At 39.6% G+C, this 24680-nt stretch overlaps 1 protein-coding gene across 1 annotated transcript in view; it reads right to left on the bottom strand.

The window, feature by feature from the left end:
• Window positions 1-24680, bottom strand: part of THSD7A (thrombospondin type 1 domain containing 7A) — a 324043-nt gene that overhangs the window by 108713 nt on the left and 190650 nt on the right. Inside the window, exons 4-8 of the mRNA XM_048510570.1 lie at window positions 17108-17356; window positions 15078-15259; window positions 12806-12874; window positions 11713-11868; window positions 8351-8554 (exon numbers count right to left, since the gene is read on the bottom strand). Of these exons, the coding sequence (XP_048366527.1) occupies window positions 8351-8554; window positions 11713-11868; window positions 12806-12874; window positions 15078-15259; window positions 17108-17356 (860 nt within the window). The remainder of the gene's footprint in view (window positions 1-8350; window positions 8555-11712; window positions 11869-12805; window positions 12875-15077; window positions 15260-17107; window positions 17357-24680) is intronic.

Raw genomic sequence — 24680 nt, 5'->3', positions numbered from 1 at the left:
AATACTTATTGTGCAATCCAAAGGGGTAGGGTTGGGGGATGAAGCTGCATTGAAAGCAACGGAAAGGTTGCACCAGCACCAGTGCCACCAACGCCACACCAAGTGGCACTGATGTCAGTATAGAGGATTTACCCTGGCGACAGGGAGGGTGCCAGATGTCAGAATCCAGAAGTTTCCCCTCATGCCATCCTTCTGAACCAGAGTGGAGGGGGATATTATAGGGGTGTTCCAAGGATCAGAGCTGACCAAAGGAGTTTTGGATTGGTAATGCCCCCATTCAGCAGCATAGGCTTAAGCCACCAAAAAGGTGGTGTAAATCATATCCCTCTATGGGCTTTCCTGGAGTTCCTCTTTCTCCATCATTCGTGACCTTGATTGCCTCTTAGGAGGCAGTGATGTGACTTCCTTCCATAGCGCAGATTTATCCCCCCTCCTTTTGCATTGGGCTGTTAAGTGTAAATATTCAGTGTACTTAAGAGAATACAGTTTTGTATTCCTGTCTCAGAGAAAGAAGACAGCATGGTATAGCCTGATCAGCAATGACTTGATGGCACACAAATATTTTTACCTATCTGTCCAGTGAGCTTCCTGAAATGCTGCTCTAAGGGGAAAAGGGACCATCAGAAACAGTAGAGGAATGCAGTAATGGTGGTGGAAGGGACTGCAGTGAAAGAAAAATCTTCACATGGACATCCAACAAATAACATGAAAAAGCTGTTGGATTCAACTGCTTTTGTCACTTTTCTATGAGATGTTTAATTCATGTCAAACCTTTTTAAAGCTTCAGAAATTTCAGCAAAATAATGCTGTGTTGGGAAAACAAAGAATTATGCTTTACAAACCTCTCATCTGAAAATAGTTCGTACGAATTATTGAACAACTATGTTATAACTCCTATTTTGTTTACATCAGTGTATAAATAGATCAACTGCAACTTGTCTTCCCCATTTTATTCGTTTTGTAAAAATTATTTATTTAACATGCTGGGCCATGTTTCTTACTCCAAGAGTCAGAGTTCTTGATTCTGGCTTGCCAATGAATTGGAGCCATAACAAGGATATTCTAATGAAATGACACATATGATGGTTTTTCAACTTGTTGATACTGATGTCCTCTGATAAATTCAGATATTCTATGGCAGATGAAGACTCATCAACACTCAACATAAATTGTGCTCTGAATGAAAGAAAGGTCAAACAATCAGCCAGAAAGATCTGGAAGAAATAATTAGTAGACCAGCAAGGTGCGGAAATTGCTAATAATTTTAACACATCATAAACCATTAGCACAGTATTTATCACTTCAAAGATTGATAACATTTAACAAAATAACATCCATGTTAAAACAAATCTCTAATGATAAAATATGGGTCACAGCAAACCTGAGCAGTTGTACTGACCTGTTCCTGTTCACTTTTGATTTGTTGTCCTCTGCTACTGCCCAGTTTAAAATAGCAATCTGATCTGTCCCCTTAGCTTGATTTGGATTGGACTGGTATTTATGAGGTTTCTCAGTGATCATACAGAAAAAGATTGCCTCTTTTCTTAGAATTCTTGCTGGTTTTTGATTTTGGTAGTTGGCTTGGAAATTCAGCCTTCTGCTGCACCCCTCAAAAGAATATACCCAATAACCCTTTTATTGGGCGGTATAGAAATCCCATAAATAAATAAATAAATAAATAAAATAATAAATAAAAATAACAAGAAGGTTTTAGATGGGATACCAAAAACAACTGCATGAAGTATTGTCAAGAAATACTGGAACTGTCCCAGACAGAGGAGGTTCTTCACATACAAAAGGCTAATTCATCAGGTTATTTGGCTACATACTTCAGAGTGATTATTAAGAGTTTCATTGACAGGAGAGAGAGCAACAATTTAAAAAACCTTCTTTGTATATACCTACCAAGCAACTGGCTTTGCTGATCATATTGTTTCACATCAGTTAACTGATAGTAAAGGGTTAATATTAAAGAGATTCTGTGTATGTGCCTGCAAAGGGGCTGGCTTTGGGCTCCCAGTCTGCTGAACTAGCAGGTATAGAATCATATTTGACATTCTGATCTGGACAAGAGCTTCTGTGGGACGTGATGCTTGATTTGTAATACAGCCAAATATCAATTATATACTACATTATTATACATTTTGGCACCATTATTAGGTTAAAAATCACTTTGCAGATGGAAAAGAAACTTATTTCCTACTCTCCTCAAGATCAGAACTAGATAGTTAATTAGTTGATGTAGTAGTTCACTTTATGCACTTCTAGCTGTAGTATATGTGTAGCTTATTTGAGGCCACAAAATTAGCCATAATTCTGTCTTCAAAAGCATTTGATAAATTGGAAGCACAGGTCCATTACCCAGTGACCTATCATGATAATTTATGGTAACATCCAGAGTAAATCCTCTCTTGCTTTATTTATTCCTTTAATTGAAACACATGCATCACTGTTCCCGATTAACCTACAAGGTGCCATAAAATACAATTATGTGATCTAATTTAGTCCGCTGAATTAAGATACAGGACATTACATGAATTTTACTGATTGTATGCCCATACTCAGAAGCTTGTATAAAATATCCTGATGAAAAGGAGGTGACTACATTGCATCGATTCTAGATTCAAGAACAAAAATGTGCTAATCTTTTTTCTTATTAAGTTAACATAGTGAATCTGCAAGACAATGTATTGGATCCAAAGGTGACCCGTAGAAGAAGTCAATAAGGTAAGGTCTGTAATTTTTATTCTTTTTTTAAAAGGCAATATTAGGGACATATTTTAGTCTTAACTCTGTGAACATAAGCATGCACAATTTGAATAACAAGTTCTTAGGATCCAGTACAAGAGCAAGTGTACTTTGCAAAGGACTTGATAGTTAATGGTAGGACCTCCCTCGACAAGAAGATAAAGATTCAAATCATTGATTACCATGGGCTCAACGGAAGTCATTTTTTAGGTGGCTTTACAAAAATGCTTTCTCAAAGATGCTCAAATTAGGATCAAATTAGAATGGATCCCTTACTACTTGGATTGCCCAATCCGGAAAGAACTTATAAATAGCTGGCAAGAGCCTTTCATCTGTTATTCCACACATTTGTGTGGGGTTTTTTTAAAGCACGGAACTGAACCAACAACAGTGTTCTCAGAAAGGTGGAACACAGGACAACAGAAACAATCAATACTACTTCATTGCTTCTTATTTGGTTTTCTTTTGCTCCCAGGTAAAGGACCAGGCCCATATTCTCTCATGACAAGCATAGTTAGAAAGCACTGATGAACTACTGAAGGCGTTTTGTCCTGTATTGTAGTCCGACCCACTAATTGTGTGACCCAGTGAGTAATTCAATGGTGAGTTACTTCATATCTGTCCACATCAACACTATTATCACAGAAGGCCTTACACCTCAATTCCAACCTGTGGATCACAGCAGCAAACAGGAATGATTGTACTTTCAGTACTGTTACTGAACAGATACGGAGCACTTCACTTATCACTGTGGTCAAGCTGGGCTCTTCCACTGCCAATAAATCCACTCAAAATGAAATAACTGAAATATTTCTGAGCAAAAAAAAGGATACCTGCAACAGTGCTGTTTAGTCTCTTCAAGCTCATTTGTCACACCTTTGCTGTTGACCAGGATTAATCTACACCAGAGAAAATCCTTTGTCTTATTACCTGACACCTTTAAACAAAGTAATCCATGAGATGGGAATTATGATCGACCTTGATCTAATTTTTCAGGTCTTTCCAGAGAAAATGGCCATTTTCACGTGTGCAGGACCTGCTCTCTATATAATGACTGAGCAACCAAGTTTAATATTCTGAACAGTTCCTTACCATTAAACTTACCAGCTAAACTTCCATTTTTATAGTAATAAAACACACAATCGTTTATCATAATCCACATAATGACAATTTAGGGTAACAGGGTCTCTCTCCCCCCAATTAAAATTCTGATTACCACCATGCACCGCAAAAAGGCGACGACAATCACAAGCCTCCAGCAGCATCGCTAGAGGATAAATCTATTATCTCGTATTGTCTGAACGGCTATAATGGCTCCAATCTTTACAACAAATTGAATAGACATGCTCATCCCTAATTATACACAACACCCCACAGACACTGCCATTTGAGCCTAATTGTAAAATAAGGGACCTTGGGTTTAAACATAATATCCCAGCTAATTATATTCCAAACACATTCAGTGATGCAGGGAGGAGATACTGATCCATTTTATGGGGCTCAGTTGACAGTAAGCAACGACGCTGCTGTGAAGAAGCACCCATCTTAAGGTTTAACATACTGGCAGCTTTCAGAATGCAACACAGAAGCCTGGGGTGAAAAAGGAGGCTGAGAAGTACATTGACACTTAAAGTGCTTGAGTCTCTTTGATGGTGCGCTATTTCAAGATTTGGTTTAAACTCTGGCTGTTTAATTTGAGTTGAGTCATATCTATTAGCAGCTGCGGTAGAGGAGAGCTGCTGGGAATCACTCCAGATAAAGGAGTCTTAATTAAAGATCCTTTGGCTTCATGCAAACATGGTACTTTAACATATCTCGCAGTTATCTCCTTGTATCTGGCTGCCTGTTGCTAGAGGTGTGTGCATGATTATGCAAAACAGTAATGAAAGTCTAAGCAGATACGCTGCAAGTAGCCCCAATGTCACTCTGTTATGTAAACCAAGAGGAATTGTAATTGTACATGAGAAGTTATGAGAATTGGGGGGGGGGGGACTACCAACCAACTTTGATCATGGTTCTTGGTGATGGCTTATAAATTCACTCCTACCTTTGACCATTGTCCACTTTATCAGAGGAATAGGAGAGTATCAATAATCTCACACTCTCAAGAGAGAGAGAGAGTTAGTACTCTCCGCTTCCTCTGATAAACTGGACAATGGCCAGAGGTAGCAGTACACCCAGAGAGAGAGGGGAGAGAGAGAGAGAGAGAGAGAGAGATGGGAGCTGTTTTTCAAAGCTGAAGCACCAAATTTTCTGCATATCTGCTGGTGACTATACTTCGAATAACCCACAAGTCTGGTAAAGATTGGGTCTGAGGCTCCAATTTTATGGGGCCCCCAAAGAGGGTGACCCCATTTACCTTCCATTGTTTCCAATGGAGAAAAAATGAGGGCCCATAAAATTAGACACACACACACACCCCGTCCCAATCTTTCCCAAATTCAGGCATTCATGTAAGAAATGTCACCAGCAGCCACACTGAAAATTTGATGCCTCTATGTTAAAAAACAGCCTCCAGAGCCCCAGAAATAGTCTCCATAGACCACAAAGGAGCAAGGGGATTTAAAGGCTCCCACTGAAGCCTACGGGGATCCTAAAAAGCCAAGTTTTTCCGTTTTTCTGGATTTCTCTTTTTCAGCTACTGTTTAAAGGGACCTTCAGTTTTTTTCAGTTGCCAAAGATGAATGTACACCCCTAGTGGCTGGAATAAATAAATGTGCATTTCTTACATGCTGTACCTTCAACTTTAATGCTCAGAAAAGCAGGGTTTCTGCCATGCAGCAAATGGCATGAAAAGAGCTGAACAAGGGAGTGTTGGAAAGCTGTTAATTCACTACCACATACACTGCTGTGGATGTGACTGCCAGTGCCTCCTCAGATGAGGAAGAGATGGAGGAAGATGGCCCCGGCCCTTGGAGGCTGCAGGAAGACCCATCAGACAAGGTAGAGACTCCCATCTGGTACTGAAAGGGAGTCTCAGGCTGAGGTCAATGGGCCACATCCTCAGTCTCACAGCCCAGGTTCCAAGACATATCCTGCCTGAGAATTCCTCTATATGCATGATGTCATAAGTACATCATCAACTCAAACGGCAACCATTTTAAAGCACGTATAAGGGAAACAGAAAATGTTCTTCAAGTCTTTTTTAAAGTCCATCTCATAGAACTACTCCACACCATACTAATGTTGCCATTTTCATAAGGGGTGTGGGAATGTCAAATAACCATTAATTGAGTGAGAACTCAGCACACTGTTACGGCAGAAGCAAAGCAAGAAAGTTTGGCATTGAAGCTTCCCAAAAAGTTAGTTATGCTTCCAAAAATCTTTGCTCCTTCATCTTTGTGCAAGAAATGAAAAAAAAAATAGCTGAGCTGCTCCTACTTCTGCATACCAAACAGTGGATGTGCTCTGAATCCCTGTATCATTCTGCATAGTAAAGCTCACCTTGGGGGAGAAGGACTGTAAAGAAAAGGACAGATGATGTGCTTAGCTAGCGACATGAAAATAAAGCTTATGCTCTAATTCTTAGTTTTCCCAGTTGAGTCCCAACTCAATTATAAAACAAAATCTGGAGCCACAGTGCAAGACTAGATACAGCTCTGTATGCACAAGTAATCAACTCCAATTCCCTCTGCCCAATTTAATTACAAAACAACATTTGGTGTAACGGCTAAACACATACCAGGTGACCTCTTGCTTCAATCTGTCGGAGGCATTTAAAAGACTCCTGTTTCTGCAACATGACTTGCACTACCATTTCTATTTCATATGGTCTTTTGAGCAGGGTGCATTGTTACAAGAAGAAGTATTTCCTACCCCAGCATTTTCACAAGACGTGAAAATTTAATCAAATATAATTAAGACTCATTTAAAGGAATTGGATGCAGTTGTTCTGCTCACCCACTTATTCACTTTTTCCATTGATTTTTGAGTACCTGTTGAATATAACCACTTACATATACCATTCCCTGTCAATTGAGGTCTTTCTTATTTTAAATGAGCAATGAGTTAGGCATAAGGACTCTTTTTTTCAATCATCTGTCCTTCAAAATGAGCTGTGAAAAATCTTCTCCTCCGTATGTGTAAAAATGAGCTGTGGAAAATCAATTCGCACTGAATTAGTTTTCCTCCTAAAAATATCCATAATAGCATTGTGTTTGCCTGTCACACTGTTAGAATGTATCCTGGTATCTAAAGTCAGCTTCACGAAAAATGCTAGCATAGTTCCACAAGTAATAAGGGGTTTTGCTGTCATGGAGAATAAGTAGGAGAACTTCACTCAAGGACCCCCAGGGTTCAATGGCAGCTCCATACTACTTGCAACATGGACTTTTACACTCATGACCTCATGACAAAAATTCCTTCCTGAATATCTGTGGCAGCTACTTGAACATTAACATTATTTTCTACTTGGGTGTAGTGAGGGAAGCATTTCTTTCCCTTTATTTGCTTATTTAATTTGGCTCAACTTTCTGAGCAACTCTTGTCTTCTCCTTTACTTCTGCATTCATTATTTCCCATCCTGACCTCTCTCCCATCATTCTCATTTCCCATCCTAAAGAAGTTGTAGAAAAGAAACTGGATTGCCAAAGAATTAAAAGGGGTTTCAGGCAGACAAACACATTACAATGGCAAATTTAATGATAAGTATGTACAGAAGTTCTCTCCATGTTTTTTAAAGAAAGAATGCCCTGTCATCCCTAAGCACACAACAATCTTGACCACATCTACCATGCAGCTGCAATCAACACACCATTGCCACATTAGGAAAATGTAAAATATACAGTCACAGATTTACCATGACTGAATGGTAGCGATGAGCTGTAATCTGAAAGGCTCCAACGTCTAATATCTTCTTCCCTCTGAACTTACTGGCGGCTGCTGTCTCTCATCCAGAGGCGTAACAAGGGGGGAAAGTGCCCAGTGCACTGGTGCGTCCTCCGCCCCCACCCTGGAACGCCCCCACCACGCCCCAGAATGCCCTCACCACAGCCCCACAGGGGGAAGCACCCAGTGCATTGCACACACCCCATTCCCCTTGGAGCTACGCCTCTGCTCTCATCCCTAGTTTGGTACACGTAACTGGGCTGCTGTAAGGATTATCACTATAACATGCAGAAAGTGCTTTGAACACTGAAAGCACTACATAAAAATATTATCATCACTAATTTGGGTCCAATTGTATTTTGAAAAAATTGTGGAACCATATTAGCTACAGAACCATCCATGGCTCATACTAAAAAAATTTTTTGTTTCTTATCTACAATAATTCTTTGATGACCAAAACAGTATCAAGAACACAAAAGCCACAATCCAGAAGTCCACATGTCCAGCCATTTGCTTTCATTTATGGTTTTGCTTCAATCCATTCTTTTCAACCCAAAAATGACTGATTTTTCAAAACTCCAGCCAGTTTGAAACACAGCTTGTCATTTTGGATGGAGGAACAAAAACACAAACAAGTAGCCACATCCAACCCTTTGTGGCCACAAAGAAACACAATGAATCAGATCCAGGGTTTTTTGTTTCTTTTGGATAGAAAACTTCAACTCCTTAGAATAAATGAATAGCAAATCACAAAAAAATTGGGAGAAAAACCTACCGTCACTGTTGATACAGACTACCTGTGGAACCTGAGTACCAGGTCCACACTCCTTCTCATGGTCTGGAATGCATTCTTCCAGTATGACTATCCTCCAATCATAGCAAGAAGGTTCTTCACATGGGATGGCTTCAAGAAGGTGAGGGCAGCTGCCAGTGCCTCCTGTGGGTTCATTGGTGATGAAGCGTTTTCTTAGTTTAAAACCTGAAGGGTGAGAAAGGAGAAACAACCGTCATAATGGCTTTTCACAGAAAACATTAAATCCCCCTTTTCCATTGGCACTTGAAACTGTGCCAAGATTGCCAAGTGTTTTGCATAAATAGCCGTTACATTTTGTTACAAAAACTTTCAATTCCTTTATACATTAATTAACATCTCTGTAATAATTAAATATGATTTATTTGTTTTATTGAAAACATTTTTATGCTACCTTTCCAAATATCAGAGTCACCAAGGTGGTGAGCATGAAAGCATGAGAACATTTGAATGCTTGAAAACAGTATTTAAATTATAGAATAATTCAATAAAAACCCATAAACGTTCAACATCCGAACCATGGAAGAGGAGGGCCAATAGCCATTGGGAGGGGGAATATGCTAATCCAAAAAAAAACATCTACACCTACTGGAGAAAGTCTCTAATAGTGAAAGACAAATGGATCTCCATGGAGAGGGAGTTCCAAAAACATTGACTCCTGGAACTCAGCTCTCACTAATAGAACTACTCAACTTTCTGCAAAGCATGTCTGAATATTAAATGTTCCGCGTATTAGAAGAGAATTCATTGGGTAAGATGCAACTGTCAGCAAGGAAAGCAGTCTGCTCATTATTGTTCAAGAAAGAACCAGCCATTTTTTCATTTAGCTACCTACAAATGATGCTTTGACTTGCATGTGTTTTGACACCTGAATATCAAAGAGTTCTCTCTTTTATAAGGCAAACATGAGAATAAAAAGAGATAAATTGCTTCTTTATTTCTGCCTAGATCACAGCATTTAGCAAGCAACAGCATCAGTGCAGAATCAGAGGTGAGGGATATAGATTAACAATGATCTCTGGGTTTATACTAGAAAAAGCTGGAGGAGAATTAGGCACATGATACAGCCTTCTCTGTTTGCATGTGCCCACAGAGAGGGCTCTGAGTGCCACCTCTGGCACCTGTGCCATAGGTTTGCCACCACTGGTATAAGGTGGTGGTGGCAAACCTATGGCACAGGTGCCAGAGGTGGCACTCAGAGCCCTCTCTGTGGGCATGTGCAAACAGAGTGCCCCCCCCCCCCATCTAGGCTGGCCTGGGCCGCTGGGCTTGATAATTAGCATTAAACCTAAGACCTAGTTTTGGCGAAGCAGTGTAGGTAACTCTGTTAAGCGCTGTTAAACCCCACTGATTTTCATGCAAAGAACTAAAGTGCGATCTTTTACCTGGGAGTAAGCTCGGTTGCTGGCAATGGGGCTTGCTTCTGAGTAAACCCTCCTAGGGTTGTGATTCATTCGTTGGAAGAGTTGCATGGTTGCTTCAAAGCAAAGCCACCAACTACCACCAAGCTTACTCCTAAGTAACGCACGCCTCAGAGCCAACCGTTTTTTCTAAACTAAAACCTCAGTATTCAGGTTAAATTGCTGTGTTGGCACTTGGCGATAAATGTGGGTTTTGGGTTGCAATTTGAGCACTCGGTCTCGAAAAGGTTAGCTATCACTGCCTTATACTGAGTCAAATGATTGGTCTATCAAGGTCACTATTCACAATTAAGACTGACAACAGTTTCCTGGGTCTTTCACACTGATGGTGCATGGTGACCCCTCATGACGTTCTTTCCTACCTACAATGGCATGGTTTTATTGGCTATAAAATTAAGCCTAACTACCCTAATTTAAAACAACAACTCCCTTTTGCCTTCTAAGGCTCTCATGTAATTTTTAAGGCAAGAGATGTTCAGAGTCATCTGCTACTGGCAGCCTCTGCATAGCAATCCTAGACTTCCTTGGTGGTCTCCCATCCAAGTACTAACTAGGGCTGACCCTGATTCAGAGGTGGAGTGAGGGTGAACTGCGCCCGAGGCGAACGTGTGCCCTATGCCCCTGCCGTGACAGCGCCTGCCCCTGCTCCCCCCCAGAATGCCCTGGAACACTCCTGCCATGCCCACATCATGGCAGCATCCGGGGCATCACGCACCCCGCTCCATTGGCACTACGCCACTGCTCGGCTTAGCTTTTGATATTTGATAAGATTAGGGTATCCTGGGCTGTCCAGATCAGGGCTGTTTTGCATTAGCTGATTCTTTAACCAGGAAATGCTAGGGTACGAATCTGGGACCTTCTTCATGCAAAATAGATACTCTATCATTGAGCCACAACTAATTCCCACATATGGCAGTGCTCAGAATATTTAAAATGCCTTCAGCCACTGAGACATCTCTTCAAAATTATCTTGCTCGGAGATGAACACTGTTTGGGTCAGTGTATCTTGCTGTTGGGGGAGACTGCCCTGAAGGGAATGGGATGATCAAGATGCCTTTAAGAAGCTGGTGACTTTAAGAGAAAATCTGAGGGTTGCACACAACTCACTTAGAAAGGGTTTGGGGGATGGACACAAGAGTACCTCAGCCTCCCATGCTCTGTCCTTACAGCATTTTTTTACAGCATGTCTAATTTGGGCCAGATTTTGAAAGCACTACTTTCAGTTAACAGTCTGTGCATGTTAGTGTACTTTTCTTTGATGGGTTAAAGATTTTGCAATTAAGTCCACCATCCATGTGAAGCATCAGAAAGTATTTGGAATAGTAAATGCCAGCCTGGCCCCCTTTCCTCTATTTTATGGAAATCGAAATTTTAATTTGCTTCCATCAGCAGACGTAGCCCAATATACAGATTTCACATTTTTGGAAACCACTTAGGGCAATTTTTTCCTTTGATGTTAAATGCAGAAGAAGTCTGAACCTGATGCTTCTAATTTATGGTGAACAGCGTGGGGAGAGGAGTTGTTCTGGAGGAAGCTGTTTTCTGTGACAGGTCTGCTTAATTCAAAAAGCAGATTATTCTTCAGTCCAGTATAATCAACCATCCATACATATTTTGAGCAACTCAGTCCTCCTTCAAGGGAATGTTTGCAATGGGGCAAAAGGAAAGGAATTTTTCTGGCTTGGGTTGCATATCCAAGCCACAGTTGAACTCTGAGCTGTATTATGCACCTCGAAGTTGAGCATTAAGAGCTGCCTAAGCTGATATCTGGAGAGTTTCAGTCATATTTTGGCTTCATTCTTTGTATAAGGTTTATGACAATAATCAGCCTGGAACTTAGATGTTTTCCTCCCTTAGCCCAGGACGTATTAAAAATAATTAACGTGATTCAGAAAATGTACGCACCTTTTTTGGCTTGTTGATCATCACAGCTTTCAAACGTACATGGCCCCCAAGCTGACCAGACTGATACCTCACACTCTATTGGGCATGGAATATGGCACAACTGGGTGGTACTTGGTGTAGGGCCGGTGCACAGCTTCCAGTCCACAGGTTTGGATGCTATGAGGACAAAAACAAAACAAAACAAAAACCCAACATTTTTTTTGACACATGAATCAAGTTCTACTGCAAAAAAATTGGAATACATCAGAAAGTTCCTCCTTACCATGTTCATCTAAAAGTACTGCACAGTACAGGAAGATAACAAAAGATAGCAGATTCTGGTTCAGAGCAAATTCAAATAATAGTATAGATAATTAGGCAACTGCTACGAATATTTCATTCCAGATGATTAACAGATTAATGTTCTACAGCAGTACATTATCCTGTTCGTCAATACTTAAATTAGAAGCGGTTTTCTATGGGGGTTCCATAATTTTACCTTTTTTGTCCCACCTGAATCAGTGGTGTCTCTGTTCCACCTGAATCTCTCCAACATTGCTATCTCTCAGTACGGCCACATCTTGCTGAGGAGGACCATCTGGTTTCCAGATTTACATGGATTTATTTACTTGCATTGTGAACATGGTTGGCTTATGTCCCAGGAATTATTGAAGAGGCAAAGGACAGACCCAGAAGTACAAGATCAGGGATCTTGGGCCCACATTTCTTTTGATGTTAAAATGGGGTCATCATACTCAAAAAGGGAGGCAACCACTGCTGAAGAACAAGCAAGTTGCAGTGTTTTGTATGATGATCTAACAAAGTTCACCATAAGTTCTTGATCTGAGCCTTCCCTAAACACATTGCAAGAAAGATGGGATAAGGAATTCCTAATTTATCCCTAAAGGATTACTGATTTAGAGGTACAATTATTATGCTCTTTTATTATTAAATAACTTGAATGCTTTTCTTTTAACAAATTCAGATTCATAACCAAGGAAACTATTGCATAGAACTGTATCTGGTATACAGCCAACATACTGCTTTCAAAAGGGAGAGTGAGTCCTTAGACACGTTCCACTGAAATTTCAGGTCAAAGGCCTTCATTACATACCTGTTATTTCAAAAGTGATTGATAGAAGTGGTGCAGCACTAGCCTTCGATGTACTCTGTGACTGACTTTCTGAAATAATGGGGACAAAGACCACCATGATTATAAAGAGAAAGGAGGGTTCTAACACAGCCTGAGAAAAAATTAGCTTACGTTAGAAATATGGGATTTCCCCATTGCTACAGTAGTAATTTTCCCTTTTCATCTTTGTACCATTCTATAGTTTAATATGATTTTTTTCTAGAGGCATACATATTTTTCTTTCCAATAATAAAAATCCCACTATCATTCTCTTCTTTGATGGTCTGCTGTCTTCAGGGCTTTGAACACTGAAATTCAGTTTTCCTCTCTGCTAGTTGGAACTCTAGGGAAATAAAGTGTTCTCACATTTATGCCTCCAAAGACAGTCAGATTTTAATCTGTGTCCATTGAGATGAATGCTCAGTAAACGCTAGTTTTCCTATCTAAATTCAATTGGGATAATTTCAAACCAGTCTTTGCCAAACAAGACTTCTCAAAATATTGAAATACTGATCTCAGTGGAAAATATGGAGCTATTGCTGGAATTATTGTTTCTTGATGCAAGAGTGTATTGCTACCATGATGGGAGGTACATTTCAATTTTCCCAGTGAGGCATTAGCCAAGAATGTTAGTGCTTTAAGTGGTTTTTGCTAGGTTCTGTCACTCTTAGTTTAAATGCGAATTCTCCAGCCTGCAAAACACTTAGTAAAAGTCTGCTATTTCAATCAAATATGAGGATCAGAGTTGGCATTTCTTTCTTTGGTCTCCACAAGTTTACACCTTCAAGTTTAAAGACTGACATGAGAATGGGACACCTTTAAGACTTCAGAAACTATGCATATTAAGATGGAACAGGTCAAGAACACCTCTTTTCTTGAAGTATATGGCTGTATTTCTTTAGAAGTCAATATATACAGTTTAATGCATGAATATATTATAGGTGATTTCAGATCATTCTAAACTGTGAGCTAGAATACTTTACTGAAGTTTATTGGGCATTTAGTAATCATTTAGACTTTATAACTGAGGAGCCATTCTGTTATATCATAACCTAGGATCATTTAATTCACTCTGGTAATGAAGTGAATAATCTAGCAAATCTGCTCAGAAACAAGTCACATTTTATTCAACAGAGCTTACTCCCAGAAAAATACTTTTAGGATCACAGCCTTATTTTATATACAATGCAATCCTCTGCAGAGTTACTCCAATGTCCATTGATTTTAATGCACTTAGACTGGAGTAACTCTATAGAGGATTGTACTGGTAGACTATAATCCACTTAGAAGTTCTCCAGTGCAATCTCGCTAGAGTTCATGAAGGTTGTAGAAGAGCAATCTGTCAAGAGATTGTGATTTATACAGTTCTCTTTTTAGTGGGAAAAATGTTTAAAGAAGAAAATGCTGCTCTGTTTTTTGAATTTATATGGTCGATGAATCTAGCACAGAAGAGATTCGTGACTAGTTGGGTCCACTAACCTTCATTGATTCATCCACCATAGCGTTCATAGCACTGCATTTTGATCTGATCTTGTAATATGAAGGTGTAAAAGGCATTCAAAGAAGGTGATCATAGTTAAATGGAAAGTTGGTCCACTTTTAAATAATAAATGAAGGGCTGGAACTCATTTTAATGGTACAAAAGAGGTTTGTAGGTGGCAAACTAAGATAATCAGTGTTTCAGGTTCACAAACAGTAAGCTACTGACTCTGAAAGCAGAATTGTTGTTTTTTTCAACCTGCTGAAAACTGTTTGGTTTCTCTCATATATTTCAAGGAGTTAATATTGTTCTGAGCCCTAATACACGTGGTGGTATTTTCACTCCAGTGATTATTCCAAGCTGCATCTGGATCTCCCAGGTGGACAATGATGCAACGAAGATATATTAGGACAACACTAGTCCCTTTTCTTTTAAGTGGTTAAATGGATTAAGGTCAGATAGATGGGCGGGGGGGGGGGGAGAGAAGGGTTTCCCAGCATCTCCAGTTAAGACTCTTGGGTAGCAATTAGGATAGAGCTCTGCCTAAGACTTTGAAAATGCTGAGGATCGTTATATGGTGACCTAAAAGTTAAGCTCTTATGTTGAAAAATAAACACTAAGTAATTTGTTTTCATATATGCTGCAACAAAGAAGAAAAACCTGTATTTTATAGATGAAGTAAAACTTTCAATGAAGCTTGTCCATAAAAATACATGTAATATATTAGAACCTTCACATTTCATGCTAATTCATTTGTCAGAAATTCAAACATACCTTCTTTTTCTTTCAGAGTGTTTAAATAGGAGAGGAGATTTTCATTGGCTTGCACACAATACACCTCCCGGGTCTGAATCCCACCTCCACAAAGAGCGGTTTGATTTCCACGTCTCTTATCCTGCTGGCTTAGTAAAGGGTCAATACGACATTCAGTCCACTCTGTGGTTCTCCAGCCATACCTGAAAACAAACACATGGACAATCTAAGAAAATTTCATAAATAAAACAACCAGACATTTCCCCTAAATTATTATCAGGTTTACAACCCAAATATTTTAAATTGACTTTCAAAGGTAGCTATAATAACTTATTCTATTTGGAATAGACTATTTAAGGAGTAATCCCAAGCAGGTATTTTGAGAAGTATGTCCCATTTTATTCAGTAGGATTTACTCCCAGGAAAGTATTCTTAGGACTGCAACCTCAGAGCCGAATTAGACACATAGCACAACTGCGGAAGTGTTTGGGCTCTTGAAAATGGCATGGAGGGAAGCAGGAGCCTCTCCTAGCTCCACACTGCAAATCTTAGCAGGATCAGGCCCCCAGGGCATTTGTAAAGTGAAAGAATTTCAGAGGTAAAATGGCAGCATCACCAGGGACACCATATAATCCAGTCTGGCCCTCAGTTACATTAAATAAGAGATAATGTATGTATTAGAGTGTCAGACTACGACTACTGAGAGCTGGGTTCCAATCCTCACTCTGCCATGCTGTTCAATGGGTAATCTTTGGACCATCTCTGTCTTTCAGTGGCCTACCTCAAAGAATTGCCAGTTAAAAGGAAAAAGAAAAAAAATCATATATGCTACCCAGATCTCCTTGCATTCTAGTTATGAATATACAATTAAATCCAGGGCAACCATGTTCTGAAAATATTAAGCTGTACAGAAAATCCAGGGTAATCATGCTCTGAAACTTAAGAAGAAACATAAAAGTTTATATTTACACATCAGTCAAAACCACAGTTATACTCCTTAGATATCCCTCCTTCCCTCAACCCCACCCCCCACCCCCAAATTACGTTTTCACTGTCAAAATGATAGTGGTTTCTCTAGAGCACTACGATCCCCTGCTGAGCAATGATGAGTGACAAGAAGAGGTGAGGTTTCCAATCAGCTCATGCATGGTGAAAAAAAGAACTGTGATTCTAAGTTAAAATCTCAATCAGCCTTATGAAGTGAAAGGAATGTCACAAGATGCTTTAAACAGATATCAAGAGAACTGCTTTCACAGGCCACAGGAGATGCAGGATGATATTTTTCTTCCAAGAAAACTGACAACACCCCATGATCAAAGACAGAGTAGCAAAATGACAGGATACGCACAATAGCTTTAATATTCTGCCATTTCCTTCAAGGTAATAAAAGAAGGGAAAATACCCAGACAGGTCCTTGTGGTCATGTGCTAGTATTAATCTCAATTAGAAGCAACTGATTAAAGCAATCACCTGAATCTAAACTATTTACTACTATATTTTCTGTACTCTCTAGCAGGACTAATTTATATACTGCCATTTTTAGATTTTTCCCTCCTACTGACCAATTGCTGAAGACATCAGGATGCTTAAGGAATATTTATCAGCCTCGGTCAGAGATCATCTCTTTTATTCTTTGATGTGCTGAGTACTTCAAAGGTGAGATTCAGCAAGAATACGTGCTTTGAAAAAAAGAAAAACTACCCGCCTAGAATATCTATATTGGCATTTGTTCCTTAAATTAAACTAGATACAGCTTTGCTGTCACGAATACCGCCTTATGGCCCCTTATCTGTTGCTGGCTTATTTTTAAAGTTGGCATTTCATTCCTATTATACAGGGTTAAAAAAAAATGACGTGGCACCCTTCCAGTTTTCAAAGTTGCTGATGAGGATATGAACCGAAGCATGAGTTCCTTTCATGTGGCCTGGTCAACTCAGATTACCCCACCAGCCTAGAAAAAGATGTGCACTGCAGCCGCTCCCACACTACTAAAATAGCATGAGTGCCAGACTTAAGTCAAGCTGAAAACCCAGATATACATTAAAGCTTACGTGATACATGGAGGCACTCCATCTCCTTGAGACACACACTGATCTGTTTCTTCTAGTTCAGGGCATTCATTTTCATTACCAACAGGAAACTGTTTAATGGTCCTTGTTCTCAAGCGATTGCCTTTAGGGGATGTCATATCAAAGCACGTTTTGGAACACGGGCTCCATTCAGACCATTCTGTCACCTGGCATTCCTTTGTGATCACACAAGACTGGAAAGTAATTGGCAATTTCTCTTGTTGGCAAAAGCTGTAAAAGAACATCAAGATGGTCAGGAAATGCATTCCCTTATGAATTCCTAGTAATGTTTTGTATCCATTGTACTGTCAGACTTGCAAGCTGAATAAACACCTAGATCAGCTGGCGACTGAAGAATTCTTTGTGAAACACATATTGCCTCACATTTTAATCCAACTGACTCTATAATACTAAGAGTCTGATGAGTAGAATCTGTTCCCATTAAGAGGAGACTGGTTTATGATACTTTGGGAATAAGCAACAACAATTCCATTAATATTAAAACCAAACATAGCTTATAATAAAAATATGATCAGCAAAGACTGTCCAAGGCAGGGGTTGTTCTGGCCATCTGGCAAGTGATGCTTCCATTTTATCATGGTAACAGACACTGAGGCCTATCACTAGAACCGTACAATATGTTATCTTTCAAACTCCATTCATCTCTTGTAAGAGGAAAACTACTTATGAGAGGAAACCTCCATTTGTCATGTTGTCAGAGTGCATAAACAGCTGAAGAATAGTCTTTATTGTATAAAGATCCCACGAGGGACAGCCAACGAGGGACATCCCACGAGGGACAGCCAACTCCAGGTAACAACAAACTGCAATAACAGCTAGAATTATAGATAACTACTGATAAAAGTATATTTTCAACCATAAAATCTATGGGACCCAACTCAAAGATATTATAGAAGGAATATTTTGAAGTAACTTGGGAGAATACCCTAGTTACTAGAAAGGAAGACTAAGGTTTGTTTGTTTTTAATATGCATTTTCAATAATAAGATAGCACTATCTTAAATTTGCATACAAGTTAAAGTTATGTACACTCAGTTAAAAGAACTTATATATAATCTGTTTTTAGGAGGATCATTTAACATTCAGAATCATCTTTAGTGAGGGGAAAACCCAGAAGATGCCACACTAAAGGCCACACCTAAGAACATACAGAATGAGATGGTCCTGGGCCCCAGGCCACTAAGTATTTTAAAAGTCATAGGCAATACCATTAATTGAGCTTGGAAAGACAGTCAGCCAATGGAGATGGTTTTAAATGTCCTTATTGTCTAATAGCAGTTGAGCTTCTGAACTGTAAACTAGCTCGATATCTGGGTAGTGGTTGCAAATGAGGCTTCCCTCACCATTCAGATCAGTATATTTTCTCACCCGAAAGATACTCAGACTTAACTACCAGAGGCCTGAATAAAGTATCAATTTTTAAATATTGAAATAATGCCCCCTGAAGTAGCAGAAGTTTTCTTGGGCACTCTCACATGGGAGTAGCCGACCTACTGGAATGATCCAAAGAGCACACTGATTGTTCTCAACTTCCAGAGGCTCAACTTCCAGATTGTTCTCAACTGCCGTTTGTTCTCAACTTCCAGAGGCTCCCTCACATCCACGGCCAAGAGTAATTGATTCAAATTTGCTGAACAATAATCTGAGGTCCCAGAACTCTTCCCACAATACAACCTACCCTGGTAATTCAATTCCACACCCAGGGAATATAATCAACCTACTCCTCAGTCTTTATTGGATCAGGCCAAGTTAGCTCACTGCATAGAACCTCAATCATCTCACATGAGTTGTACTGGTGTACCCTATTTTCTGACCTAGCCTGTCCCTATTTGGACTTCCACTTCAAGTAGATATGTACCTTTCTGTACCTCATCCCTCCTAAACCCATAAACAAGGCATCCTATCCACCAACAATTTGTAGTTGTTTCTACATCAGAGTCTCCTATGCCAATTTTGTGGTTGACTTATTTCTCAGATCTTCACACTAGTTTCTTAACCATCTTTTAGCTCCTGGATCTTTATCCCTCACATGGATACAGTTGATTTCACTACTGGGTTCTCTTTTTGCCCCAGGAATTCCATGTTTTGAATTATCTTCTTCTCCTGCCTTGGACTTCAATGCATCAGACTCTTCTCTTCAGGATAAAGCAATGTCTATTTTTGATCCTTTCTCTATGGATCCCCCCTTCGCTACCCCTTCCCTCCCAATCAGGAAACAACCAAGGACAGCTTTGTAAGGATTGCAACACTTTTATGGTGCTGCTTTTCCTTGCATTTCACTTTTTCCAAACTATGAATAATGTTAGGCTGAGTACTGTTTCATTTGAGATTCTCTTTTGCGTCTTATTGTTCTGGATTGCCATATTCAATCAGAACTCCAGTGCAGATCAGACTGCTCAGTCTCAAATAACTGTCCCAGTGATACAGTCTGACCCTACATGTGTAGAAGACCCTATGAACATGACAGGCTGACCCACAGACCAATTTGGGTAATGAACAGTTTGCAAGCAGAGCAATGTACAGCATGTTACAGTACAGTATGGTATAGTAACTGCAAGTTTACAAAAGCATGTATAAGGTTGGCCAGGCTGGCTGAGTCTAGGAAAGGAGAACCAGATACAGGTGGTAGAAAGCACTCATAAAATAATAAATAAGACTGCCTTCTACTACCCATATTTTTGAAATTTGTATCCTGTCTTTCTTACAACCGCTGCCAAGGCAGCTTGGCCACCACATCAACCTGCTTTTCATATACTGAGATTGTGTTCATTGCATAGGTAAATGTGCCAGATGATTAAATGCACAAAGTTAGCTCCCCACCCCCAAAAGAAAGAAATCACTCCCGCCCTTATTTAATATTATTTGGGTTGAGGTTCATGGTCAAATAGAACCAGCACCTCTTAAATGTTTCTAAGGACAGAATACCCCTCACCTCTTTGGAGAGCCCATTCCATAAAGTGGAAGTAAGTTATATGCAGTAAATTCAATGAAAAGTGAAAGAGAAACAGATGGGGGTGAAAACAGTGCTAAAGAGTCCAAGGGACTGGAGATCACCAGGAGCTAGAAATAATTTTTCATAATGTATTGTCGAAGGTTTTCATGGATGGAATCAACTGGCTGTTGGAAGTTTTCCAGGCTGTGTGGCTGTGGTCTGATGTTTTTGGCTCCAAATGTTTCACCTGCATCTATGGCTGGCATAGTCAGAGGTATGTTCTTGTGTCACAAATAGAGACACATCTTACCATGACGAAGTCCAGAAAACACACAACAGCTAATTTTTCATAATTTTCTGAAGCCACTGACTTTTGAAAACTTCTTCTTTAGGAATAGTTTTCTTCATTCAAATGTGGCCCTTCTTACATTTCAACTCCAGTGAAAAAAACAGGGAAGTTTTGTTTCTGAAGCTTATTGGGTTTCAGTTGCTTGGTTATTTCAAAGGTATTTTTAGCCAATGAGTCCTGGTGTGTAGAAGAGCTACAGTGTGTTTCTTTTCTGCAAGGTCCAGGGCATTGCCCGACCATCATGGGAAAGAGTGTTGCAGCTACTTTCAGCGCATGAGTGTAATGAAAGTATCAGATCTAAGTCAGACACCTTCATGTCCTTCAGTGCTTTTCTACCATAAATCTTTTTTGCTGCTCCCATATTACCTTTTTAATGTTTGAGTTTCTTGTCATTATTTTACTTTTTTATGACATTCCCTCCATTTACTCTCTGGTTTTATTCCCTGCACACTAAAACTGTTAACATTTATTTTCCCCTACTTGATTTCCCTTTTGATTACATTCTGACTCTTCCATTGTTCTGGAATGAATAACGTAACAGCACGGAGAATGGTGCCAACATAATTATTGGGTACATGTCAGACATTTTTAAAAACAACTGAATACCAACTTGTTATTTCCAGCTTTAAATTGGAAAAAAAGCCTCCTACATACAAAGAGCACAATAATTCTGGATTAAATACATAATGCCTTAGCCACTAAAAGCATGAGACTGTTCAGTTTTGGGCCATTAACTCTCCATGAAGAAGGGGGGGGGGATCCACAGACCAGAGACTTTGAGGCTTTGTATTCTGTAAGTGTCTGGGGAACTACTTAAGGGCAGGTTACTCACTCACTGCTGACAGTAGTTCTGCCTTAATTCTTTATTTAGTGCTCCATTTAACCTGAATACTTATATACATTGCTGCATTTTCTATGAGCCATATTGTACCTATATGAGCTACTGGGGCCTACATTCACTGAATATAAGCACCACTGATAAGTCTGGCCCTTCATGGAAGTGTCTCAGGAAAAGCACTGTATGCATAATGGGCCAGAGAAAACAAGCTCAAATCCCCCTCACCCTAGTTTCTTAACAGGATGGGGAACACTCATTCTTCCCTTCAAAACAGACATGGAGGGAGGGGAGATCCGGGCCAGAAAGAACTGGCATACAGTCAGCTGGAAATTCATTGTTGGTGCCTGAGTGGGATTACTATGACAGACCAGGGATCCCCAATGGAGTGTCCATGTGCACCATGATGATATGTTTTCTGGTGCCTGCCAAGTGCTGTTAGGAAGTGGGTGGGGCCAGCTAGGGCTTTTGTCCAACAAGGTTTCTGATTGACCACTGGAAATTTCATTGGCTGTGCAACATTTTTTAATGTTGTTTTGGCAGCAGCTGCCACAACAGAACAAAGAGCTACACTATATTACTGATGTTAAACTGTGGCAATCATTTTGTTGCTGGCTCTGCCCTCTGTGGCAGCCATTTTGCTGCGGCGCCCACCAAGCCATGTCAGACCAAGCCATGTCCCAGGATCATGCATGCAAATCAAAGCTGCCCTCCCTTCATTTTGACTCTCAGTGTGTCCCCATGTACATGCCCCACTCAAACCCATTTCACATGGTAATGAGACAGTTGTTGCCTCTAAATGCATCATTATTCAATATTTTCAATATGACATACCCCATATTCTATTCTGTGGTGAAAATATATATTTTATGAATGGAGTAACACATCAGGCACTCATTCTGTGGCAGCTGAGAATGAACATCTTGTTCCATTAGTGAAACAGAACATCCTTCAGACAAACTGAAAACATCATTTACCACCGGTGACTGATCAAATAAGCATCTCTACCATTATCAGCAAATGGGTATATGGAAGCAAATCAACTGAAATGATGCCACAAAACAGGAACACTCTGAATCAATCCCTTCTGACACTCACTTCTTAAAAACACTTTACTTTATAAGTAAGCATTAACATGAGAGGTACCTTTCACTGAGTCTAACCATTGCTCCACTTAGGCAATGACAGTCTACCCTGACAGGCAGCAGCTTTCCAGAGTCTCAGCCACAGCTTTTTCCCATATTTGCTACCTGATATCCATTAAGTGGGATGGAAGTGATTGAACTTGGTGCAAAATACGTCACACTACAAAAAGGGGGTGTTTTCACTCACATTATTAGTCTTCTAACTTCTGTCTATATCAATCTTTCAATATAGGAGCAAAACAGGAGAAGCCATTTTAAAAATTCCTCCATAAGTGGCACAATATCCTCAAAAAGATTACCTGAAGTAATATAGTTTGACACTTTGCCATCATTCTATTGGAGTGTTGTTAGTAAACAACTCTTTGAACCTTGGAGAATAATGAGTCATGGCCCAGCAGTGTAACCTGCTATTCATTTATAGTTCAAGAACTCACTGAAAAACCACTTCAAAAATGCTTTTCAGCTACACTAAATACTAAATTAAAAATAACAAATGTAGAAATAACAAAGGGCAAGGTTACAATCATTTACTTAAATGGGCATAGGAAGAGTGCAGAGAGAACATTTCAGACTATGATTCCAAGCTCTTTTATGCAGCTGTTCAGCTGAACACCATGGCGATTACATCCAAGTAAATATGTTTAAGATTAAGGGGAAAGTAGGAACCAAATATATATACAAATCCCCAAATCAAATTAACTCATCACATTAATGCCTACCGAAACAAGAATGCAAAGTATCTTAAACGATAATTGAATTTCTGAACACACGGGACCTTGGAATAGTGAAAAATAATGGGAGGTTGCCCATACCCACATTTTAAAATATAATAGATTTACTCAAATTAGTAAATAAAAAGTCTGCATTTTGTGTAAAACTTAATCAAATAACAACTAATAAGTCATGAGAAGATTGTATTGGAGAATACTTTGCTGAGGATTTTCAAAAGCGTTTCTCAACCTCCACTTTTCACAAATTCCAGGAACAGTTGATTATCGCATGTATATACATAAAACAAAGAGGGGGGAAAACTGATATATATCAAACTCAAACTTGTATACTTTATTGTATGCAAAATATTATCAAGTCCAATATTTCTGTTCACACAGGGGACTCTATTCATTCTGCAATAAATGCATAAGAGAGACTTTGATTTACATTTAGATTTAAATCCAGGAGCACCTTAGAGACGAACAAGAGTTTTCGGGTATAAGCTTTTGAAAGTCAAAGTTCCCTTTGCCAGACTATTGAAAACTTACATTTTGAAGCCCTTGTTGGCCTCCAACATACTAATTGACTCAAACTTACTACAGATCAATAGAGCCACCCCTCTGAAACTTGGATTTACATGCTTCACAATCTCTGTACCTTGGCGTCAGTGGACAAGTTCATACTCAGAATTTGCTCATGGGTAATTTTCTGACTGCCTTCCACAATCATTCCCCTTTCTGAACTTGTGCCTTATGCCTATTTTTATTATATTGCAAAATATTGCTCTGCGTATGCAAGCACCTAATCCTTTGTTCTGTTAAAAAGGAATGCTGACAAACTCCTTTTTGGACACATACAATTAGCCATTTTTTATTTTTTTGCTCGGCAGTTCTCAGATTGGCCACAGCTTGAACATCAGGAAGGAGAAAAGCTCACTAGGAAATGACGTGCTTCGCACACGGTTCCGTTTCTTGCCTTTTCCAATAACAGATCTTGAATAGTCAATTTTAGGAAAAGCCTATCTGGTATATTCAAAAGTTAGTCAGAGCAAACTATATTGAACCAGATCTACAGAACTGGAACAAGACAGCTACATGTGTCATCATCCCACAACCTACGTAAGTACATAATTTTGTAACAGGAGCCACACTTTAAATGGATGAGGAACAGTGGTATTGACTTTACTTGCTGACACCAGCCCCCCGCCCCCTTCTACTTTGACTCCTTTTCCATTTGAACTGGGGCAGTTTTGAGCAGCATAATCTCACAAAAGGAAAGATATAAAAAAGGGGGAGAAAGAAATGTGAGAGCAGAATTCCACCTCATTATACATTATGAGGAATTTGGCTCATGGTGACCCACATTTTATGCTTACTTTGTACGTTTTTCAACAGAATTGTATGTCATCTTCAATGGAAAGTGCATTAGGTTTCCTATGCAATGGCAAGTTTAAATGACCTGGAAGTAGGGGTGGGTAGTGTGGTGGCCAAGTTTGCAGATGATACCAAATTATGTAGGGTGGTGAGAACCACAAAGGATTGCGAAGAGCTCCAAGTGGACCT

Source organism: Sphaerodactylus townsendi, linkage group LG11 (assembly GCF_021028975.2).
Source record: "Sphaerodactylus townsendi isolate TG3544 linkage group LG11, MPM_Stown_v2.3, whole genome shotgun sequence".
Lineage (NCBI taxonomy): Eukaryota > Metazoa > Chordata > Lepidosauria > Squamata > Sphaerodactylidae > Sphaerodactylus > Sphaerodactylus townsendi.
This window is presented reverse-complemented; position numbering and strand designations above follow the sequence as displayed.